Genomic DNA, 24,497 nt, shown 5'->3' with positions numbered 1-24,497 from the left:
TATATAATCTATCGTACAGAGCTAGTTTTTCCTTGCTCTTCTCTTTCAGAATGTTTTGGCTATTTTTTTCTTGCTTATTTCCCATATACAAACTTTAATCAGCTTGTCTAGCTAAAGAAAGATTGATATCTTTAATTGGAATTGTATGTAATTTTTATGGATAAACTTAGGAAAGAATCAATATCTTTGTACTTTTGACTCCAACTTTCCATTTGTTCACTTTTACGTTTCTCAGGAGTATCTTGAAGTTTTCTTAATGTAAATCTTAAACTTCTTAGGTTTATTCTTAGTAATATATTTCTTTATTTTTGTAGCTTTTGAAAATGGAGTCCTTTCCTCCATTACTTCTTTTAATTGGATCTTTTTGTATTTGTGAAGATTTTGATTTCTGAGTATAAATGTTGTACCCAGGCATGTTACTGAATTACTTTATGTATTTTAGTTTAATATTTTCTCAAGTTTTCCAGATACACAATCAAATTGCTTGAGATTAAGGTTAATTTTGTCTCCTCTTTTCTAATATTTTACCCCAGTATTTTTTCTCTTGTCTAATTGCATTGGCTAACATGCCATAAGTTTTAATTCATTTACTCAGACTTAGAGGGGAAAGTATATACATTTAAACTGAAGATCTGCCATTTCATGAAACACATAACCTGAGATCCATCCTTTCACCAGGAACACAGAGAAGGCTAAGCTCTAGGAAGAGGGCTTGAGAAAAAGGAAAATCTGGACAAAAGAAGTCTTGTATAAACTTGGGGCCAAGGCAAAACTCCTTTCCTAACAGACCACCTTGCCTCTAGGGAAGGCAAAGACTGATACTAATGTCTTTGCTGACCTCTTCTGGCAAGTATTAAACCAGTCAGAAGATGGCAGTTCTGATTATTTTCCCTAAGAGTTTTCCTAGACTCTCTGTCTGAAAGGATTTTTCAGTGTCCCAAAAAGTATTTTTAAATTCCATACTTTCCTTTAATCTCCCTGCCTCTTTCATTTCTTCCCTCTCTTTTATAAAACTTCCAAATTTTTAGCTGTGCTTTTCCTCCCCCAGAATGTGGCTGTTTCCACATTCTTGTATCCACAAGTATCCCTGACTGTTTCTGAACTCCAAACTCACGCAGTCCTTCAAATTGGGAAGTCCATGGTCATCTTGGTTGGAGCAGTTTCACTGGGTGATGGGTAGGAGAACCTACCTTTCTGTGGGTGAAGAATGAATGGGAAGTATGGGAGTAATAACAGTGGGTAGATAGCTCTATTTCAGGAAATTTGGTGAGATAGGTAAGAGTGAATTGTAATTCAGTGGTTAAGAAAGAAGAAAAGTATATTCATTCATTTATTTATTCACTCATTCATTCATTGTCTTGGGTGTGAGGTGACCATGCAAAGGCACCTCTTGTGTCTCTGATGGCCAGGATTGTAATTGACAGGCGGCTCCAGCTGCTGTGCCTTGAAATGCTTCCCTGTCTGCCATGCATCCCATGGCTACCCCCCACTGATGACTGCAGATGACAGGGCACCAAAGCCAGTCTGTTCCTGGGACAACATTCAGGATGACTCAGATGGTGACTTAGGCTCAAGAACAACTTGATGGCCTTGTTGAACTGTATCATGACTGTGCTACAGTGTCAGACATTGTCACTCAATCTTCTAACCTGCCCTCTCTCCTTCATAATGCTCATACCTGCATGACAATCTGATGGCCTTCCCTGACTTCCTGACCCCCAGGATTCCTCCCTTCTCCTTCATGGGCATTTTACCTAAGAAATTTCTTGGACTTCTGATCCTGCTTGGTGTCTATTTCTTGAAGAACCTAGTCTAACACAGAGTGAAATAGCCTTGGGTGGCTTGAAGGATAAGGGCGGAAGTGGAAGAATACTTGATTCCCTAACTTCTTTCCTGCAGATTCCTTTCCAGACTTTCTAGCATTTGTCTGCCTGCCAGCCACATGTCCTGCTATCTTATCACAGCTTTATTCTCAATGCTTTCATTCTCCCTGTGGGATCCCTCACCTTGTCCCAACTCTGTACTTCCCATCTAGCTTTCAACCAAAGCAAACCAAAGTCATCTAAGTAAAATTAGTCGACTCCAAGGTGGGCAGCATCACAGCATCCCATGGTTCTGCTTCTAATGAAGAAATGTTGCTCATTTTCTGATTGCCTATATAATGACATATTGAAATGTCCCTTTTCATTGTCATAGAATTTCAAAGGCCAAAGTTTAGAAAATAGGTATCAAGTACCACAAATTCTAAAGAAGTACAAGACACAACTCTGCAAGACTTACTAAAAAAAAATGGAATGGTCTTCATTTCATCCCCCAGCCAAGCTATAAAAACAAAAGACAACAGTTACTAGTGGGAAGAAGTTCAAAGGGGAAGAGTTCTGTAGTCCCTGGTCCACCTGCTCCCACACACACACCAGGCAGGTGAAGTCAGTCTCCAAAATGAAATCACCGAAGAGTCTGGAAATGCAAGAGTGGTCTGTTACCTATCCCACTGCTTGGTTGGATGCAAAACCCTACAGACCCACTGTGGTGCCACTAAAGAAGCAGCATGGTGACAAAGTTCTGGGAAGAAATAAACACCTATCCTCAGAGTTTGAGAGAGCTGGGAGAGCTTTGCATTATCACGGGTGAGGATTATAGCAAGCCTGCACTCTTATTATTGATAAGGCAAAAGGGCCAAGTAGATAACACAGAAGGTAAGAGCCATCTGAAGGTTCCTGGTCCAAGAGGGCTACCTCCTTGTACGAGGAGACCCTGGAACTGAGAGGTTCTAAGTTGAACAAGCAGTGCAGGAATTGGAGGGAAGTCACTACGTGATGTGAAATGCACATGTTCTTTCAGAGTATCTAAAGAATGCACAAGTGTGCCCAATGAGAACCCATCCCACAGAGAGCATCAGCTGGAAAGGAAAGGAGGAACAGCTCCAGGCAAGTAGAAGGACTCCAGTCCCTTTCCCCTAACCTCTTCTCTGTCCTTACACAAGAAGACTCAGGGCAGAGATGGAGAATTGGAATAGACCAGCAAGGAGGAGTGAAAGAGCAAACCATTCCTGTTCTCTGCCTGCAGGTTTCCAAGATGCAGGTCGGACATGACCAGGGGAGAAGAAAACCTTTAAGTGAGATGAACATTGAAGTTCTAATATAGACTAGGATGCATGGTTTAGGGCCTACAAACAGGTCTTCATGAACAATATGACGCTGTGTTTGCAAGAAAAGTGACTGGAAAATTGTAGGATATACCCTAAATGTCACACAGGGGGAGGAAAAGGATATCTGATGGAGCATGTTGGAGGCAAAGGTTCAAAGAAAAATAAAGCCACTTCTTATTTCTATCCCATTAAGCTAATTTAATAAGTTGGCTACACACACTTGGAAATGTCCTAATACAAAAAAGTATGTATTAAAAGGATCAGCCTAATCACTCAATTGAAGTGCACTTGGGGGCTTTCAAGGAATCCCTATATTTTATCCCTAAGTCAAAGAATTCTTCTTTAGTAAAACAAGGATCTTCTAGTACCTGGGCTTCCTCCAACTTTGAGGACAGTTTAATTGTGTGGCCCTCACATCTCACTGTAATTTCTAAGACCACTTATAGGGCTCAGACAGGGGAACAGGCAGATTCCCTCTCCTTTTAATCTCAAGAAGCTTTCCTTGTGATTTATTTTGGATACTCCAAAACCAGCCATATTAATTGCGACCTGGCCAAAGCTGTGTATATTCAGGAATACGAAATGCATACTGTTCTGTTTAATTATCATGTATAATTTAAAATATTAACTAGGTATGGTAAATTAATGGTTGCTTGGCAACCAGAGAGCTGAGATTTTGAAAGGAAGTACTCCATTACCGTTCAAATCAGAACGGCAAGATTTATTGAAACATTCTGAGTTCTGTTGAATTCTTTATGATAGAACCAATTCCTGGGACAGACAAAGGGGAAAACAAGGGAACTCACATTTTATAGCTTAGTTAATTTTAGGAGAGTAGAGAGGAAGTAAATTGCATCTCATCTCCTAGCTTGGGTTAGAACTGCCCAATTTGAGAACAAGTACTAATTAGCTGAAAGTAAAGCTCAGCTGTGACTTGGCTAAAAATGGGATCTCTTGCAAAAAATGTACTGTAAAACTGAGTGCGGTGAATCTGATTCACTTTGCATGTGAAAACTGAACTCATACTGACAAAACAACATGTGAGAAAAGAGTTTTAGAGCATTTTCAAAACTCCAAGGCATTTGGTTGGGGAAATGACCAGCTAGCTTGCCCATGATATATCCAGAAATAAAATCCAGACTGGCATTTTTGGCTCAAATTCTTTTGATGAGAGTGTCTCCAGCCAACAGTAACTTGATTGGCTAATGGTCAATCCAATAACCAAGAAAAGGATCTGGGAATAAGAACAACATTTTTTAATAAAAGAAAAAGAAGGAGGAAAACCTCTGGATGATTTGGAAGCTTTTCAAAAGTGTTTTTGGAATCCATGCAAGCTCTGGAGAAAATTTAAGCAATCGTTTTGAAGCCTTACATTAGTGGTCACTCAAAACTATTCAAATGACTGAATGATGAATTAACACATATTTTATTTTGAAAATCCTCTATATTTAACTCTTGGCTGAATTGGAAATTCTATTGGAGCAAGCAAGGTAATTTTGATTATGATATTTAAATTAATTTACCTCTTGCGATTTTCTGCATTAGCCATACAAATAAAATTTCCTATTATGTTGGAGGCTTAATAAATTGATGTAATATGTGGTCATCATGCATATGGATAATATACTCTGAAAAGAATAGAAGCTGCTGGCAAGAGATGGATGCCTTCAGAAGGGGGGCTGAATAGGTAAGGTGGGAAGGAGATTGCTTTCCATGTGCTCTTTTTGTTTTCATTTGATTTTCACTTGTTCTTACAATTTTGTACTTTTTGAACTTTATACCATATGAATTTATTAATAATTCAACAAGTAAACACACTTTAAAATAAACATTAAAATTAAATTTTAAGTGAGAAAAGAAATATGATCTAGTGGAAAGAACAGGACCTGGAATTATCGTCCAGAATTTGAATTCCATCTTGACGTGTGAGTACTTAGGACAGTGTGGGCAAGTTATTCAGCATCTCTGTATCTCCTGTTTCCTTATTCTTTTTTTTTTTTTTCTAAGAGAGAGAAAAAGACAGCGTGAGCAGGGGAGGGTCGGAGAGAGAGGGAGATACAGACTCTGAAATAGGCTCCAGGCTCTGAGCTTGCAGTCAGCACAGAGCCCGACGCGGGGCTCGAACCCACGAACCGCGAGATCATGACGCTTAACCGACTAAGCCACCCAGGCGCCCCCTGTTTCCTTATTCTTAACCTGGGGCAAAACACTTCATTTACATGGTGGTGGTGAAGATGAGGCAGCAAAATCCCCATGACAGATCTGTTACATGGTATGGGCTTCACAGACAGTGGTTACATTATCAACAGCACTCAATAAAATCATAAAAAGTTTCACATATACCACCCATAGTCCCCACAGAGACAATAAACCCAGTTAAATATGTATCTGAGAACTTGATCTTCTCAGATATAAAAGTCTGGGTTTTATAGCACTAACGGTGGCCCCAAAATTTGTCCTCAGGTCTTCAGCTCTTCTGGAGGGAATCAACATAATATTGAACCCCCTTCACTATTCTACTTTCTTCAGGCCATAGTTCAATCTAGCTCTTAACAATCAGTTCAATTCTGGTTTACAACTCATGGAAATAAATTCTGTTAATTATTCTCAGGTAATGAGCCTCTCTCTGTTCATGGATCTCCCTCAATTTCTGTAAATCTAATTTACTTCAGAAATGTCTACTATTTTGGGGTGTCTGAGTGGCTCAGTCAGTTAAGCATCTGACTCTTGATTTTGGCTCAGGTCATGATCTCAGGGCTCTGTGCTGGACGTGAAGTCTGCTTTAGATTCTCTTTCTGCCCCTCCCCCACTCATCTCTCTCTCTCTCTCTCTCTCTCTCTCTCTATCTATCTATATCTCTCTCTCTCAATAAATGAATATTTAAAAAAAGAAATGTCTAATATTTTCAAGTTTTAAAAAAGTTCCCTAACTTTTTTTCTTTTTCTCTTTCTTCCTTCTTCTCTCTCCTTTCTTTCTCTCTTTCTCCCTTCGTTCCTTTTTCTTCCTTCCTTCCTTCCTTCCTTCCTTCCTTCCTTCCTTCCTTCCTTCCTTCCTTCCTTCCTTCCTTCCTTCCTTCCTTCCTTCCTTCCTTTTCTTTTTCTTTCTTTTTTCTTCCCTTCCTTCCTTCCTTCCTTCCTTCCTTCCTTCCTTCCTTCCTTCCTTCCTTCCTTCCTTCCTTCCTTCCTTCCTTCCTTCCTTTCTCACTCAGGAAAAATGAGCATATGCTCTGGTTCTCACTTTTCCTTCTGACATCATCCCTGGAATAAGCAGTTTGTTGCCTGACAGCTCCCAGGGATCACCGCTGAATTCTTCAGAGCCGCCACTAGGTGGAGGTGTAGACACATTTCTGAGGAAGTGCACACCTGTGAGATTTGGTAATGTGGTCTCCCAAGGATCCGACTCTCGATTTTGAAGGGTAGGAGGTAATAGTAGTTGTTTATTAACATTAGTTAATTTGAAAAAATGAGGTAAATATAATGAAGATAGCTATAATCAAGCAGGAACTCTCTTAAGCAAAAGGCTTCTCCTATCACCTCGGGTCTCTAGTTAACAGCATTCAAATTCTAGTTAAGCATCTTAGACTCAAGGCATTTGCCTCTCCTCTCATTCATTTCATAACGTGTTCTTCTGTGCACTTCATATTCACACATCTGTGTAAAGTACACAGTGCCTCTTTGCACACTGTGAAGAACTTCAGGGTGCGTACTTTGTGCGTGTTATTGGCCTGCAGGACACACAACCTGGGCCAACGTGACACGGCATGGAGTCTTTCAGTTGCAGGACTCTCTTCTAAATGGTAACGAATTATGAAAACCCTCCCCTTGACACTACAAGTTATAAAATGGATTGTTTTAATATTCCTTAGTTGAGAAAATTCACACAAAACTGCAAAATCAGCAATTTTTTCCCAAAAGATGGACATTTCATTTATCAGAGCAGCAACTACCTACATTTAAACTGGCCCTGTTACTTATTCAGTGTATTGGTGATGCTGGGTGTGCACATTTATCTGCAAGCACCTTGCAGTAACCCTGGTTGAGAAGGAAGCCCCCGGGTGGTGCTTTGGCATCAGTTAGACTAGAGTTCAAATACAACTACTGTCACTTTTTAAAAAATTTTAAATGTTTATTTATTTTTGAGAGAGAGAGAGAGTGGGGGGGGGAGATAGAGAGGGAGACAGGATCTGAAGCAGGCTCTGTGCTGACAGCAGTGAGTCCAATGTGAGACTCAAACTCATGAACCGTGAGATCATGACTTGAGTCAAAGTCAGACGGTAACCTACTGAGCCACCCAGGCACCCCATGACTTCTGTCACTTTCAAGCTGTGTTTCTTAATTTCTGTGGGTCTCCTACTCTTCATCTGTAAAGTGGAGATGATAACCTTTTCTTGGCAAGGTCATTGTGAAGATTCCAAATAATGTATACAGGGTCATCAGCATGAGGTCTGGAGGTGTGTTCCCAACAATGGTGATATTTGCTGCTTAAAGTTAATTTCACTCTTAAGCAGTTTTGCTTAAGAATTTTAGAGACATTCTTTATCCTTTCCTATTGGACCCCGGGTTTTCTGTTCAATTGTCGGTGACCTGACCCAGTTGACCCAGGATTTTGCCTCTCCCACTGCACCAATGTCTGCCTCTCTGAATCTTCCCTTGGCTTCTACATGGAGTCATCCTTTCAAATAGCAAATACTTTCCTCTGTATCCAGTCAAGTCCCTTGCTACCTCTTTTCTTTTAAATGTTTATGACCTTATTTTGATATCTATTTACCATATAGTCTCCTCCTTCATCTCTCCAATTTCCTATTCAAAATTACACCAATGAATTATACTTTTATTTTAACACGAATGGAAAAAATCACCACTATAACCCACATGTAAGTAAAAAATTGGCCAACTTATCATATCACTAGATGTGGTCAATCTTTTTCTAATTCTTTTTTGTTTTTTAGTCACCCTAAATTTCTAACACCTTGCTTGTGCATACTGACTTCTTTCAACATGCTTACTTGGGTAATTCACCTCCTAGTCCAGCGAGGTCTACCAGACAGCTTACCCACTGTCTCCTGTCACACACAATATTCTAGAGTCATTGCTTCATCAACACCTCCCTCTCTTAAGATGCCCCAAATCACTGCATAACATTTTGGTTTAGTCTCCTTTTTTCTTCATGTGGCTTGACCCTCAAGGTATCCCACTTAAAGAAGCAGATCTCTCACACTTAAAAAGAACACAACGACCGTCACTAGGCTTGTCATGTAGATGTCATCTCTGTGCTGTGGACTCCAGCCTCCCTAGCCTCCTGCTCCCATCACATCTGGTCTGGTCACTGAGAGAGGGCTTAGCCTACTTTGAGTCTGTGATCCTGCCTATAGATTAATCTACAGACCCCTTCATCTAGCAACATTTATTTGTTTGTTTGGGTTTTTTTCTTTTGCATTTTACCTACATTTCTGCTTCCTGGCAAGTTCTTTCTAGGATTTGACCATGATTCTTTCCTGATTTCCCCTGATTCCTAAGTGACCTAAGCAATTTGCAGTGCTTGTTACCGTGAACCTGCCCATTCAGTACATGCTCTCTCTTGGAGCTTCAGTCCACCTTCTGCTCTTTAATTTGGCAGATCCAAGTTTAATTTCTAGCATGGACACTGATTATGTGAATTTAGACATATATTATATGCAACTTCCTCAGAGGTCAACCTTGTAATTCTCAGGGAGGTTGGATATTTGACCTGGGGTCACACAACTCAGAAATGGTAAAGACTTGAGCTTAAGCCTGGTTGTAAATTCCATGTCTCTCTATTAATCATCTTCCAAAGGCAAGAGAGAATTCAGGAGAAGAATCTGGGCTCCTGGGGAAGCTTCTCTTCTGCATTTATAGCTTCTCTAGCTGGAACGGATTTCTACTCACATCTTGGAGTATTCTGGGTGGCTCTAGGAAGGTAGCTCATTTGTAAGAGAGAAATAATATAAGCTAGCAAAAGCCAGTTATTTTCTAGAATCCAAATTCCTGAGGGGGAAGTGCCTGCTTCCAAGATGGCTTTCTGAACGTTCTTATGGTTGATTGAACACCAGCTGTGTCTTCTCTGAAACATCTATTTAACATGACTAGGAATACATGCCAATAGACTAACCTTGAAGGAAGTCAGGTCCAGTTGAAAATGAGCATAAGAACACAGGGGATTTCCCATTTTCCACCTGATAATGATAATTTTTCTTTCAAACATGATTGATTCTGAGAATCATTTCCTTATTTTACTCCTTCCTAGCTGAGTTGGAGGCTCCCCCTCTATGCTGACACGCCCCTCTTATGCATGACTCTCTGGGGGACCCTATCATATTGTGCTGTTCCCTGACTTGCCCCTCTCCCTCCTTGCACTGTGAGCTCCTTGATGGAAGAGTCTGGATCTCATCTTTGAATTCTCAGTACTTAGTATAGGACCTGATGCAGAATGAGTATTTGCAGTTTGTGTTTATAAAAGAGGGAGAGTGGGATGGGGGAGGGGGAATGGAGGGACAGAGAGAGATTGGAATTTAGAGAGGTAGAAGAGTTGAGGAAAGGAGAAGAGAGAAAGGGGGAAAATGGAGAAGAATACAGGGAGAAAAAGAGTTAAGAATAGATGAATCCAGTGAAGCCACTACAAGATATTTGGATCCAAATTCCATTAATTACCTGGCTCCCATATATTTCTCTAATAAGGTAACATTGCTGTCGCTTTATATCCCTGAATATAAGCTTCAACTCCTACTATATCCCACAGCTCTTAAAATGTCTGAATATTCCCCCTTTTTCTAGTGATGGTTATCCAAGTAAATGGTTGTAGGCTTTAGGGGCAAATCTGGGGAAATCACACTGAATATACTTTTTCTGGTATCATAGGGTCCTTCTTCTGGTACTTCACACTCTTTTATTTGATGACACTTCAGTTAAGAGCTGGTTAAAATCTGGAGACTGGGCAAAGGGATCATGACTCCATTGGAGGCACTAATATGAGCCTTCTCATTCATTCTTAATCTCTTTCAATTATGTGCCCTAAACAGTATTCTTGCTGGTTGCCCATATACCTTGCATCATGAACACCATGTTCTATTTTCTATATCCAAAGATGCAGCTCAGATTCCTCCTGTTTGCCATTTTGACCTTGCTGCCTAATAGAGAAAGTATGTGCACTTTGCATCTGACAGTTAAGAGTTGCCATGTGACCTCTGTTATTCTGGTTACCTGTATGCTTTTGCCATTAGGAAGCCCAGTTCTGTAACAACAGAACAATAGCTTCAGCTGATGTCCTCCCTAACCATATGTTTTTTATCACTTTGTTGATCAGAATATCCTCTAGGCCTCCCTCCCAAGCAACATGGTAAATTTGTGGGCTTCTCAGTCTTATATAATAGCCCCATTATACATTTCTACTTCTACAAGCCTTTTGATTCCTTCCTTATGAGGCTTCCAAGGCAACTTTTGGCACTTCTATTTAATTCAATGAGGGCTCTTACTTTTTTCAGAATTCTATGAGTCAGAAAATAGCATACATTAGACCTTTTTTCCCTAGGACCCTTGCCAAGGTGTTAATCCTGCATGGTGGGGGAGTGGAGTGGCTCCATATCAACAAACTCTCTCTTATTCAGCTTTAAGTTCCAACTATCCTTTGATTCCCCACCCTCTAAACTCACTCCTAAGCAGGCTCTCCCAGTGTTTGCTAGTGCATGTTAGTCAGTTCTTGCAGAAACTTTGATGTGTATCGCTCTTATGTTGGCAGATTTAGCTCTTCCCTGGTCTTGTGGAGATTAAACCTAATTTATGAATCTGGTAGGAGAAGATATGGATGCAGATCTTGAGGAAATTATCATTGTTTTATAAGGCCTGTGTCTTATGTGACTTCTTTTGGTCCTACAGGAAGGGAGGGGGCATATCTTCCAATAGGGGAATGCGCCATTACTGCAGATTAAGAGAATTCAGAGGAATCTGGGTGTTCAAAGCTCTCATTGGTATCTACCCAGAAATCATCATACTGAGACTGAGGGCGCCACTGATTTCCTATCAGGGCCCTATCTCTGGAACAAGGAGAGATGGCAAGGCCTTCTTTGAAATTATATTACTTTTATAATTAAATTCTGTGTCTGTTCTTCCCTCTGTCAGTCCTCTGACTATAGAGAGTGAGTGTCTTTAATGTTGCCAAAGAGGGCCCTGGAAGTCTCACACTTAGCTTTAAATAGAGTTGAGCCTGCCGTTTTCTTTCCTCAGTAATGGCACTTCACAATATCTACCAAACTCCATTTTCCTTACAGTTTCTATTTTCCTTGGACCTCTCAGATACTAGTCTACCAGAATGTAAAATCTTAACAATTGTATTTGATATATCATTATAATCATTCTAGGGTCTAAGCTGTCAGTGATTGACATCTGACCAACAAGTGATCCACCTCCAGACTCTCCTCATTTGTGTTTGCTTTTAAGACCATTTCTCATACCAACTGTTTTAGATTGGGTTCCTTAGAAATGGCCTGAGACAAGGATTCCTGAGGAAGTGATTTATGGCAAAAGTGCTCTCTGGAAAGGAAGAGTGAGGGAAGCAGAATAGTTCAAGGAAAGAAGGCTAACCAAAGATTGGTCTCAACTGAGGACTGGTTTAGCCTGGTCCCATAGGACTTTTGACAAAAGAATTGTTCCATAGAGTTGGTTGCATGTTGAGGCAAGTGGAATGGTTTTCTATATCTCTCAGTCAGTCAGTCAGTCAGTCTTTCTCTGGAGAATGGTAGATTATAAACTTCCTGCATGGCTTCTGTCCAGCCATGGGCAATTGTCTGAAGAAGAGCCATTGGCTGAAGCCAACCCTTATAGTAGCTGGGGGCGGGGAGAGGCGGGGGGGAGGGGTGTGTCAGTGCACTGAGCTGGTAGAAGAGATGCTGAGTAGGGGCTGCCAACAATCCCATTTCCACAACAACTTCCAAAAAATCACCTCAGCAAAGACATACTTTTTTTGATATCTAGTGAGAGACAGATCTCATATAAAAATGGGATTGTCTGAAGTAACTAGAAAGAAGATTCCAACAACAAGCAAATTTCAAGGGAGTTAGAGATAAATTATGTAATTGCTTGTGTGTGTAATGTTAGACCCTGTATTAATCTTTATAAAATTAAAACAGTTTTTGTTGTCTTCAGCATGGTTGTTAACATCCTATTCTCAAAAAAAGAATAGAAGGTAAAAGTAAAAGTTAATAAAAAGAGAATTCTAGAAAAGAAAAGTTTTTATTTAGTGGTGAAGAAGAGAAAACAGATTTAAAACCTGGTCAATTTTCAAAGAATCATACTTAGTGCTAAGCATACTGAAGAAATGGAGGTCTAGGAAAATAAAAAGAATATTTGTATACATGAGTGATTTTTGGAAAACTCTATCTCAAACCATGCACATTTGTGGCCTTGAGATTAATATAAAATAAATTTGGGGGATGTCTGGGTGGCTCAGTCCATTAAGCGTCTGACTTTGTCTCAGGTCGTGATCTCACAGTTCTTGGGTTCGAGCCCCACGTCGGGCTCTGTGCTGACAGCTAGCTCAGAGCCTGGAGTCTGCTTCAGATTCTGTATCTCCCTCTCTCTCTCTGACCCTCCCCTCCTCTCTCTCTTTCTCTCTCTCTCAGAAATAAACAAAACATTTTTAAAAATTTAAAAAAAGAAAATAAATTTGGGAGAAAGGGTAATGAAAAAGTGTTTCACTAAGAGTAGACTATCTGAGCATACTGAGAACAATGGCCACAAGATAGGGAATTATCCCTCATACAAATATAACTATGGATAGAGCAAGGAAGGGTCAACAGTGTCAAAAACAGTTGTAATAGCACTATAAAGATTTAAAAACATTTCAGAAATATAAAGTATCAAGTTGATTATTGTTCTATGTTAAATCCAATAATGTATATATCCAGTCTAGATACTTTAAGACCAAGGCACAGAGTCCCACCACTAAAGGAATTTGAAGTATCTGATTCACTAAAGGCAACAAAATACCTTCAATCCAGCTCAACTCCGTCATCATATTAACTGAACTCCTCAAACTTACAACTGGACCAAAAAAGTTTGCCTATTTCGAGGCATAAATACTATTTACCTCAGATTCTACTGCTCTACATAGAGTATACAAAATTTAATTTTAAAACATATGGGACACACACACACACTCACGAAAAACAATGCATTTTTAAGAGGAAAGGTAATGTAACTAAACTCAGAGCAGATCCAGATATTGGAACTATCAGTAAGAGATTTTAAAACAACCATTTAAAAATATTTAAAGTCTCTGGAAATTGTACTAAAGGCATATAGCAACTGAAGGAACATTTATTCAAAAGAATCTGGCAAGAACAGCAAGAGTCTGTGGCACGAACCATGACTCAACACCTTCCTTCTCCTTCCCAATTCAGAATGATGGAAATTCCACTTCAGGCAGGTATAGCCAAGAACAGTGGGCTCTCTTACCCCCAGCTCCAAGTCAAGGGCCACAGCATCTTCCCAAAAGGGGCAGAGTTCTGCATTTCTTCCTCTTCCTCTCTCACAACTATATGCTGCAAAAGCTAATTTCCAGGAGAGTGCAGACAACAGATTTGGGACTCCCTGCTCCTACTCAGTCTCCATTCATATAGCAGAGGCTCTACCTTAAGAGCAGCACATTGAGAATATGAGAACCTCAATCATCGTCCTTTGCAGAAAGGCAAGCCACGATGTTCAAAAACAATTGCCACTGCCCAGCACCCTGCAACTGAAGCAGGGGTATCACTTAGAAAAAATTGCACCACTGTCCTCAATCCCAGCTACAGAGTCATGTCCCAGATATTTTTCCCAGGGGGGACAGCCAGCTCTGAAGGAACTATTTGAAACAGTGTGGGGAAGTTCAACCCTAAGGGTACTTTCAAAAACAATAAAGGTTTTGGTAGTGAGCAAAAGAGGAATGTGGTAACTTCATAAAGGGGTACAAAGAAAAGTATAGGGCAGCTAATTTAACAGAGAAAGAGACATCTAAGATATGCCTTCCTGAGGTCAGAATAAATGTCAAACTCTGACCTCAAAACTTACCTCTGTAAAGGAATCTTAAGTTAATTGAACCCAACTATGGAGCAATTTATGCCCTAGGACATTGTCAAAAACAGTAGAAGAATTAGCTAGGAATCAGTACAGCCTAAAAACTTGGTGTGATAAGGGAAAGAGAGAGTCGTGTTAAAACCACTGTTACATTAGGGAGACTATGCGTATGCCTAAGACTGTGGCTTCTAAGGAGTGACCCTGGAGGGTACACACTGCTAGAGAAATGGACTAAAATAGTCCAGCCATAATACTAAACAAATCAACAAGCAACTATATCAACAAGCCCCTGAGGTGGAATGCCAGCATCCAGAGTGTTATTATATAGTATCTAAAATGTCCAGTTTTCAATAAAAATTACAAGACGTATAAAGAAACAAAGTATGACATATACATAATACAAAAGGAACACAACAGAAACTGTTTGTTGAGGGCCCAGATATCACATTTTATAGTCATAGACTTCAAAATAGCCATTATAAACGTGAAAGTAGCCATAAAAATATGTTCAAACAACAAAAGGAAAAAAACACTTAAGGAAGAAGAAGAACATAGGTCGACAAAGTTTCTCCACATAGAGAATATCTACAAAGAGATCAAAATTAAAAAACAAAAACAAATGGAAATTCAAGAGTTGAAAAGTATAAGTGAAATCAAAAATTTAGTAGAAGAGAAGATGGGGTGCCTAGATGGTTCAGCTGGTTAAACATCCAATTCTTAATTTCAGCTCAGGTCATGATCTCACAGTTTGTGAGTTCAAGCCCCATGTCAGTCTCTGTGCTGACAGTGTGGAGTCTGCTTGGGATTCTCTCTCTCCCTCTCTCTCTTTGCCCCTCCCTTGCATGTGTTCTCTCTCTCTCTCTCTCTCTCTCTCAAAATAAATAAACAAACAAAAAAATTCAGTAGAAGAGCATTATAGTAGATTTTTAACTGATAGAAAAATAAATTAGTAAACCTGAAGATAGATCAATAGGAATAATGCAACAGAAAAAACAGAAAGAAAAAAATAATGAAGAAAAATGAACAGAGCCTCAGAGAAATATGGGACTCCATTAAGTTCACCAACATATATATATGGGAGCACTAGAAGCATAGAAGAGATACATAGGATAATAAAAAATATTTCAAAAAATAATAGTTATTTTCTAAATTTTAATACCTAATGGTATTATGGTATTAAATGGTATGTGGTATATGCATCCACAAAGGTCGATTAAATCCAAGTAAAATAAATTCAATGAAATTCACAAACTAAAACATAATAGTACATTTTCTAAAAGGCAAAGGAAAAATTCAAAGCAGCAAAAGAAAGACTTCTCGGGTAATAGAGGACACCAATAAGATTAACTACTTGACTTCTCATTGAAACATTTTAAGACCAGAAGGCAATGGGATGATATATTCAGATGCTGAAAGAAGAAAGCATGGTCAATAACTATTTTGTACACCTTAAATTAATGTAACATTGCGTGTAAACTATACTTAAATAAAAATAAACAAATAAATGCATAGTCAATCAAGAATCTTATATCTAGTGAAACTATCTTTTAAAAATGGAAGTCAAAGAAAGACATTGCCAGAAACTAAAACAGAGATTTTGTGGTTAGCACAACCCTCTTACAAGAAATACTGAAGAAATCTCTTCCAGTTAAAAGCAAACAATCCCAGGCAGTAATTAAATCCATAATGTGGTAAGGGTAATTCTGTAATGATATAAAATAGTATAAATGCATATTTCTTCCCCTGCCTACTATTGACTGATTTATTTTTTAATATAGCTTATTGTCAATGTGGCTAATATACAGTATATAGAGTGTGCTCTTGGTTTTGAGGGTAGATTCCCATGATTCATCACTTATATACAACACCCAGTGCTCATCCCAACAGATGCTCTCCTCAATTTCCATCATCCAATTTCCCCTACTTCCCCCCCATCAACGCTCAGTTTGTTCTGTTTTTAAGATTCTTGTGGTTCGCCTCCTTCCCTGTCTGTTTGTAACTACTTTTACCCCTTCCCCCAAGGTCTTCTGTTAAATTTCTCAAGTTCCACATATGAGTGGAAATATATGATATCTGTCTTTGACTGAGCATTAACTGATTTTAAAAGCAATTGTACAAAACAATAAGTACATAGTTGTATTACTGAATGGATAACATAAACAAATACAATAACTCTGCCAATAACAGCACAAAGGAGATGGATAGAGCCAGAGCTGTTCTGGAGAAAGAAAATGATACCAAATGGCACCTTGAATCTAAAGAAAAAATGAAGAGCACCTTATTTACCAGAAAAGGTAAATAAGGATAATACAACAAATGCTATACATATAGACTTGCTCTCCTTTCTTCTTCCAGGTTCTTTAAAGAATATATAAACTAAAATTTTTTAAATAAAAATATATGAAGTAATAATTGTAACAATGTATTGCTAAGTTTATAACTATATAGACACAGGTAATAACAGTAATAAAAGGAGGAAGAGGAGAGAGCCACACAGGAGTAATGTTTCCCTAGCTAACTGGCATTGTTAGTATACACCTGAAGTCAATTCTAAGTTAAGATGTATATGGCAAGCCATAGAGCATCATCAAAAAACAAAGTTTTAAACTTTAAAAAGAAAACAATCAAAGATATCAAAATAAAAAGCTTTTGCACAGTGAAGTAAACCATCAACAAAATGTAAAGGCAACCTACTAAATGAGAGAAGATAGTTGCAAATGATATATCTGATGAAGAGTTATGATCTAAAATTGAAATTATCATTAAGTTAAAAATTATTATTAAATTATTATTTAAAAGCACACACATCTGAACACCAAAAAAGATAAAAAGACACCCCACAAATAATCCAGTTTAAAAATGGGCAAAGGGCCTGGATAGACATTTTTCCAAAGAAAATACAAATAAAAACTATAATGAAATATCACCTCACACCTGTCAACATGGCTAAAAACAAAAATACAAGAAATAACAAGGGTTGGCAAGGATGTGAATAAAAAGAAATCCTTGTGCACAATCGGGAATGAAATTAGTGCACCCCCTGTAGAAATCAATATGGAGTTTTCTCAAAAAATTAAAAATAGAAATGTCATATGATCCAGTAATTTTACTACTGGATATTTACCCAAAGAAAATGAAAACACTAATTAGAAAAGATATATGCACTCTTAGGTTTATTGTATCATTATTTACAATAGCCAAGATAGAAAGCAACCTAAGTGTTATCCATCCTAAGTGAATGGATAAACATATATATATAATGGAATATTACTCATTCATAAAAAAATAAGCTCTTGCCATTTGAGGCAGATGGACCCAGAGAATAATATGCTAAGTAAAGTAAGCCAGACATTGAAGGACAAATACCATATGATTTTATTTATATGTGGAGTCTAAACAACAAAACAAATGAACAAAACAAAACAATCAAACAAACCAAAAAAACTCAGTACAGAACAAATTGGTGTTTGCCAGAGGGGAAGTGGGTTAGGAAATGGGTGAAATAGATAAACAGGATTAAAAAGTACAAACTTTGAGTTATGAAATAAACAAGCATGGAAATGAAGAGCACAGCATAAGGAATAGTCAATAATATTGTACTAATGTTGTATGGTGCCTACACTTATTATGGTAAACACTGGGTAATGCATAGAGTAGTCAAAACAATACATCATACATCTGCAACTATTATGGCACTATATGTTAATTATACTTCAATTTAAAAATAAAGTACTATAGTACAAGTAAATAAATAAATAAAATGTTATACTAGTAAATATTGACTTGTGTAAAAGTAAAGTGACTATGATTAATACGTAAAATGATATAGTGGATAAGGTGGCCAACATGCATAAACAAGAAGGAATTTCATCAGAGAAATAAAAACTGCAAGAAAGAATCAAATGAAGATATTATAAATTTAAAAACACTGCATGAGGGGAAAAGAACTGCTTTCATAAGCTCATCAGTAGACTCAACAAAGCTGAAAAAAGAATCAACAGATTTGAGAATATACTATATTATATATGTATAGCATATGTTTACTAAGTTTGCTACTGTCTAATTAGTTGGGCCATAATATTTTATATTCCCACCAAAAATGTATAAAAGTTCCTATTCTTGAGCGTTCATATCAGTACTTAGTATTCCCAGTTTTACTGTTTTACAGTTTTTTTCTAATCTTATAGAATTGATATGGTTGATGACTATGGAAACTTTGGCAAGTTACTTAACCTCCTTAGGCCTCTATCTTCTCATCAGTTAAGTAAATGTGTTACTACTTACCTCACAGGTTATTGCCAAGATTGAATAAAAATATATACAGAAATTATTGGGGCTCCTGGATGGCTCAGTTGGTTAAGCATCTGACTTTGGCTCAGGTCATGATTTCATGGTTTGTGAGTTCAAGCATCATGTCAGGCTCTGTGCTGACAGCTCAGAGCCTGAAGCCTGCTTCGGATTCTGTGTCTCCCTCTCTCTCTGCCCCTCCCCTGCCCATTCTCTGTCTCTCTCTCTCAAAAGTAAATAAACACTTTTTAAAAAATTTTAATATACAGAAATTACAAGGTGCTTAGTATACAATTAATACTTCATTCTTTCCATATATAGGATTCCAGAGCATTCAACAAAGTTTCTAATATAGTACATACTCAATACAGAAAAATTGATCAAATGATATAAAAGTTATATTCAGTGTCTCTACTGAAAAAAGATCCTCATGTTCATGGAACAAAATAACAAAGAAGTTAAAAGCAAAGTTTGGAATCACACAAACCTACGTCAAGTTGTATTTCTGTTCTTTTTAAAAAAAATTCATTGTTAATATGTGCTTTTAATTTTTTTATTTATTTTTGACAAAGAGAGAGACAGAGCATGACCAGGGGAGGGGAAGAGAGAAAGAGACAGAAACACAAAATCTGATGCAGGCTCCAGGCTCTGAGCTGTCAGCACAGAGCCTGATCCAGACCTCCAATTCGTGAGCCGCAAGATCATGACCTGAGCCGAAGTTGGCCGATTAACCGACTGAGCCACACAGGCACCCATAAAAATTCTTTATCAATATTAATAAAACACTGGAGATATTTCAATTTAGGGAAGAGAAAATAAATATTCTGGTGGCTATGCAAAAGAAATAGAAGTTTTAATTATACACCACTCTCTTCTTTTTCCTCATCTCCTGATAAGGAACATAAGCATAAAATAAATTTTATATTTTAATTTGTATAATATACACTAATATTTATGCATTGTTAATATTGGACATAGGGAAATACCTGTAAGACATAAAACAGAAAAGATAAATGTTTCTTAGAGCTATGTAACAGATACTAGCTAACTTGGTAAGCATTTTATTTTCACCAAGGAATTTTTCTGGGTTGAAAGTGGTATCATCTGGAGCGCCTGGGTGGCTTAGTTGGTTAAGCGTCCGACTTTCGCTTAGGTCATGATCTCGCGGTTTGTGGGTTCGAGCCCCACGTCGGGCTCTGTGCTGACTGCCAGCTCAGAGCCTGGAGCCTGTTTCAGTCTGTGACTCCCTCTCTCTCTGACCCTCCCCTGCTCACGCTGTCTCTCCTAGAAATAAATAAAAAAACATTAAAAAAATAAAAAAGAAAGTGGTATCATCTCTAATTTTGATTTTGCTTTCACTATGAATATATAAATAACAACAAAAAGTATATGTTACAAGGCCAATGTGCAAATTAAATAAAAACTGCAATACATTACATATGACTTATGTCAAAGTGTATGTAAGACTTATTTTGAGTATGGTAGTTCCATGTAAGTAAGATGTTCAAAAAAGTGCCTATGCTTAATATTTCTTTTTTGAATACCTGCAGTGTTTATATATATACTCAGTTGTGAGGAGTAGAGACAAAAAATAAATAAATAGAGCAAGAGATTGCTGAGGTTCCACAGTGTACATAGCAGAGAGGGGGCGGTGTGAAGCATCTCATTCATTTTTGTGTCGGAGATATCTAAGCTTGGGAACTTAGAGCTTCCCATGGACTGAACTCTCTCCCAGCTCCCAATAGGATCATGGAGTAGGCATCTTGGTTGAGAATAAGCTTGGCTTGCAGGGCAAGGGCATAATGACTATGTTATGGACTAACAGTCTGTGTCCCCTCAAAAGCCATATGTTGAAACTCTGACACCCACTGCAGCTGTATTGGAAGATGGGGCCTCTTAGGAGGTACATAAGTTGAAATGAGGTCATTAGGCAGAGCCCTGATCATATGAGTCTCTGTTCCATATAAGAAAAGACACCAGAGCTCGCTCTCTCCCCTCAAACACACAACAAACAAAGGCCAATTAAGGACATAGAGAAAAGGTGGCCATCTACAAGAGAACCCTCACCAGACACTGAACTGGCATGAACTTTGATCTTGGACACCTCAGTCTCCAGAACTATGAGAAACAAATTTCTCTTGTTTAAACCACCAAATGTAGTGTTTTGTTATGGCAATCCCCACACACTAAAACAGATACTTTGCTTCAAAACAGTACTTTCCTTCATTCAGAATCTAAGACCAAACACCAGCCTTGTCTTTGATACAAGAGATGTTTAATGCCCCATTACTAGTCACTTGACCTGGAACTCTCCCTCTCTCCTGATGGCTGAGGGCATTCAGAGAGGCAGTTTATTTTTTTAATGTTTTTAAATGTTTTATTTATTTCTGAGAGACAGAGAGAGACAGTGTGAGCAGAGGAGGGTCAGGGAGAGAGGGAGACACGGAATCTGAAACAGCCTCCAGGCCCTGAGCTAGCTGTCAGCACAGAGCCTGACGTGGGGCTTGAACCCACGAACCGTGAGATCATGACCTGAGCCGAAGTCGGACGCTTAACTGACTGAGCCACCCAGGTGCCCCTCAGAGAGGCAGTTTAAAGCCTTGCATCCCTGAAATACAGGAAATGAATGGAAATGTTGGTAAAGGAGAAGGGGAAGAAGAGGAATGCATTGGGCGGTCAGAGACTGATTCAGGGGGAAAGGGAAAGAAGGAGAAAGGAACAGGAGAGCTCACGGACAAAGGGAGAGGGGAAGAAGAAAAAACGTAGTTGGTAGATGGACACAGGGTGATCAGGACAGAGTGCAAGAGGCATGGGTGATAGCAAATGGAAAAAACAAAGAAACTGATGAGGACAGTGAGGCTTTCTTGACTTTGTCCTCCTAATTTGGTCTACCAGCTCAAAGACAACATAGGCTATGAAAAGCCTTTGTCCAAATTAGAAAAGACATCATCCTTTCTGAATGACTGAAGGAGAAAAAATGACAGACCTCGGAAAATGAACCTGGATGTGGAAGGATACCTTTGTAGCAACCTTCAGCCCTTTCCCTAGCCAATGAAGTTCCATCACAACCCATTGGTTGGCTAGTACAGCAGGGGCTGGATTAAGACCCCACTCAAAACCTGGTGCCCAGATGAGGTGAAATCAACTAGATCGTATGTGGTGGTCTTCCCTGTCCTCACCAAATAGAAGGCATTTCCACACAGTACTCTTTGCAAACCTATGGAACACCATCATCCACTGCAGGGTGACTAATATCTCCACCCAATTCAGGGCTGGCAGGAGGTGCTGAGTATTACCATTTATTTAATCAACACCTTCCATCCAATCCTTTCCTTAACATTATGAATATCCTACAATTGCATTACTAAATAGCCTTCCCCTGGACTTCCTGAAGGACTGTGAGCTAAGAGGGTAGCTTCTCATTCCTTTGGTGCTACCCACAGAGAAATCTATGGAAAGGTACTAATACATATGGATTTGGGAGACAAAGAAACAAAGGCATTATGAAACCCAAAGTCTGGGTCTGGGAGCAGTATCATCAGAAACAGTTGATTTAAGCAGCTGTAAAGCACTAATTCTCTCTAGAATTAGTCATTTAATTCTTATTTGTCTCAATTCCCAAATATCCCAAAAATTTCATATATTTACATCACAAAGATTTACTTTAAAACATGTATTCCAATCCCCACCTCACCAATCTAGATTCACTCTGTGGCGAAATGTATATAACATTGTATTTACTTTGCAGTAGAATGGAACCAGTATAATATGACAAACCACAAGAGAAAAAGAGAAACTCAGAATATTTTAAATACATATGGTCATCTTGTCAAGAAATTGGACAAAATATAGAAAAGCCCTACAACAGTTAACAAACAAACAAAAAATGAGCTTCTCTCCCCTTGGTACTCTAATTATTCCAGACCTACACCCTTAGGCTCCTACCATATCCTTCCTCCATCAGGATATACATTTTCATGTATGTATAAATGAATTAACGGAGCTACAGATTCCTACAAAAATATATGTGTTTCTTTTCTCTCCTTCCTCCCACTTCCCAACGATATGCTTCCATGGTTCAATAGTGGGAGTAACAGGAACTTAAGAATGAGATTCTAGCGGGCACAGATGGGTTTCATTTTCATCTGCCTTGTCTTCTTCCATGGCCTGACTGGGAATTGTACACACTATTTGATTTTGAAAGGATGATAATGATAAGAGAAGAATTAGGGTTTTCTAGGTTGCTGAATAATCCCCAATGATTACTGTGTTTCCACACAAAACTGAGGTGGAAGATTTAATCCTTGATCCGTTGACAGCAGCGATTCACTCTATCCAGAAGGGCTTCTTTGAATCTGTCATTCCTCAGGGTGAAGATGAAAGGGTTCAGGAAAGGGGTAACCACTGATATCAATAGAGAAGCTATCTTGTTGTATTCCACACCCTGTGTTTGCTTAGGTTTCACAAACAGGAACAAGCAGCTGCCATAGCCGATCACAACAAAGGTGAAGTGAGAGGCACACGTAGAGAAGGCTTTCCTCCGGCCCGAGGCTGTGGGGATCTTGAGGATGGTGGAGATGATGTAGGTGTAGGAGACAATTGTTGGGGCCAGTGAACCAATGATAATGACAACAGCCATTAAGAAGAGAACAAACTCTGTGAAAAGAGTGTCACCACAGGATAGTTTGATCAGTTGCCCTCGTTCACAGAAAAAATGGTCTAACAGATTTGACTTGCAGAAGGTAAACTGAAATGTGGCATAGACTGGCCATATTTCAGAAAGGAACCCAAACACCCATGACACGATGACCACCCAGATGCAGGTGTGGCTGTTCATAATGATGTTGTACCTCAAAGGGTTACAGACAGCCACGTAACGGTCCACAGCCATCGCTCCCATTAATTCTAACTCTGTTGTCCCCACAGCAAGGTACAGGAAGAGCTGGGTGACACATGCAGCCAGAGATACTGTCTGCATCCCAGGAAGCAGCAAACCCCAAAGCATCATTGGCACAATAATAGTTGTAACCAAGATCTCCAAGGCAGAGAGATGACCAAGGAAGAAATACATAGGGGACTGCAGGCGTTTATCAACACAGACAATCACGATGATGACCATGTTTCCCATTAATGTTGCCGAGTAGAAGAAAAAGAATATAGCAAAAAGAATGTGGTGTAGTTCTTGGGACCCAGGGAAGCCTAGAAGGCAGAACTCAGTGGTACGAGAGAGATTGCTCATCATTTACTCCTTGTTTCTGCTCCTTGTAAAACCTAGAGCTCCAAGACTGGTAGAATGGCTCACATAGTCCTGTTCTCCAAAGAGAAGGAAGACAGGTTAGGATCAGAAACTGTTTCCAACCTTAAGACCAGGTGGCATGCCCCTACTGCAATGTTCTGTACAAGGCCAGACCTGAATGTAGTTACCACCAATCTACCTCAAGACCACCTGTCTGGACTGCATGAAGACTCATTCATCACTACTGAGGTTAAGAAACCTTCCTTGTCTTTTTACAGCACTGGATATGCCTTCTATCAGGGGACAGAGTATAAGAGTGTTTAAATGGGCCACTTATGAAGCTGTGTTGATCAGCCACACCAGGCCTGGGACTGTGTCACTTCTTCTTATGTTAATTGTAGTAGATGATGTAAACGTGTTCTAGGTGATGTTCCAAATTGGAACTTTGAACCTTATGCCTCATCCTTACTGGTACTGTCTAGACCCAACCTGGGGTAGTAGAAAAGCATTAGAGGACTAAGACCAACATCTTTGCTTTCCCCAGATTGTAAACTTCCATAGTACAGAACAGAAACATCTACAAATGAGAACTCTAGAACTTGAGATAATTTCCCAGGGAAGAATCATTCTTCTCTACCTCCATGTGCTTTGCAAAGTGCTAGGAGAGAGGAAAAGTGGCACCTGGCACTGACAAGGATAGATCTGAGGCCAGTAGACCCTTAGGATGTCTGTCTGAAACTTGACATCTCACTTTATTCAT

The 24,497-nt window shown here is 39.0% G+C and overlaps 1 protein-coding gene across 1 annotated transcript; it reads right to left on the bottom strand.

Annotated features, from left to right (window-relative positions):
* Positions 1-22,798: 22,798 nt before the first annotated feature.
* Positions 22,799-23,743, bottom strand: LOC120238940 (olfactory receptor 9A4-like). The gene has a single exon (XM_039243019.1). The coding sequence runs from the start codon at positions 23,741-23,743 to the stop codon at positions 22,799-22,801; it is 945 nt and encodes a 314-aa protein (XP_039098950.1).
* Between the last annotated feature and the right edge of the window lie 754 nt (positions 23,744-24,497).

The sequence above is a fragment of the Hyaena hyaena genome, unplaced genomic scaffold (genome assembly GCF_003009895.1).
Source record: "Hyaena hyaena isolate Hyena2069 unplaced genomic scaffold, ASM300989v1 scaffold_220, whole genome shotgun sequence".
Classification (NCBI taxonomy): domain Eukaryota; kingdom Metazoa; phylum Chordata; class Mammalia; order Carnivora; family Hyaenidae; genus Hyaena; species Hyaena hyaena.
Note: the sequence above shows the minus strand (reverse complement) of the source record. Positions and strands in the feature narration are given on the sequence as shown.

Excerpts from the sequence above, each read along its gene's own strand:
- LOC120238940 (XM_039243019.1), bottom strand. The coding sequence starts at position 23,743 with ATGATGAGCAATCTCTCTCGTACCACTGAGTTCTGCCTTCTAGGCTTC.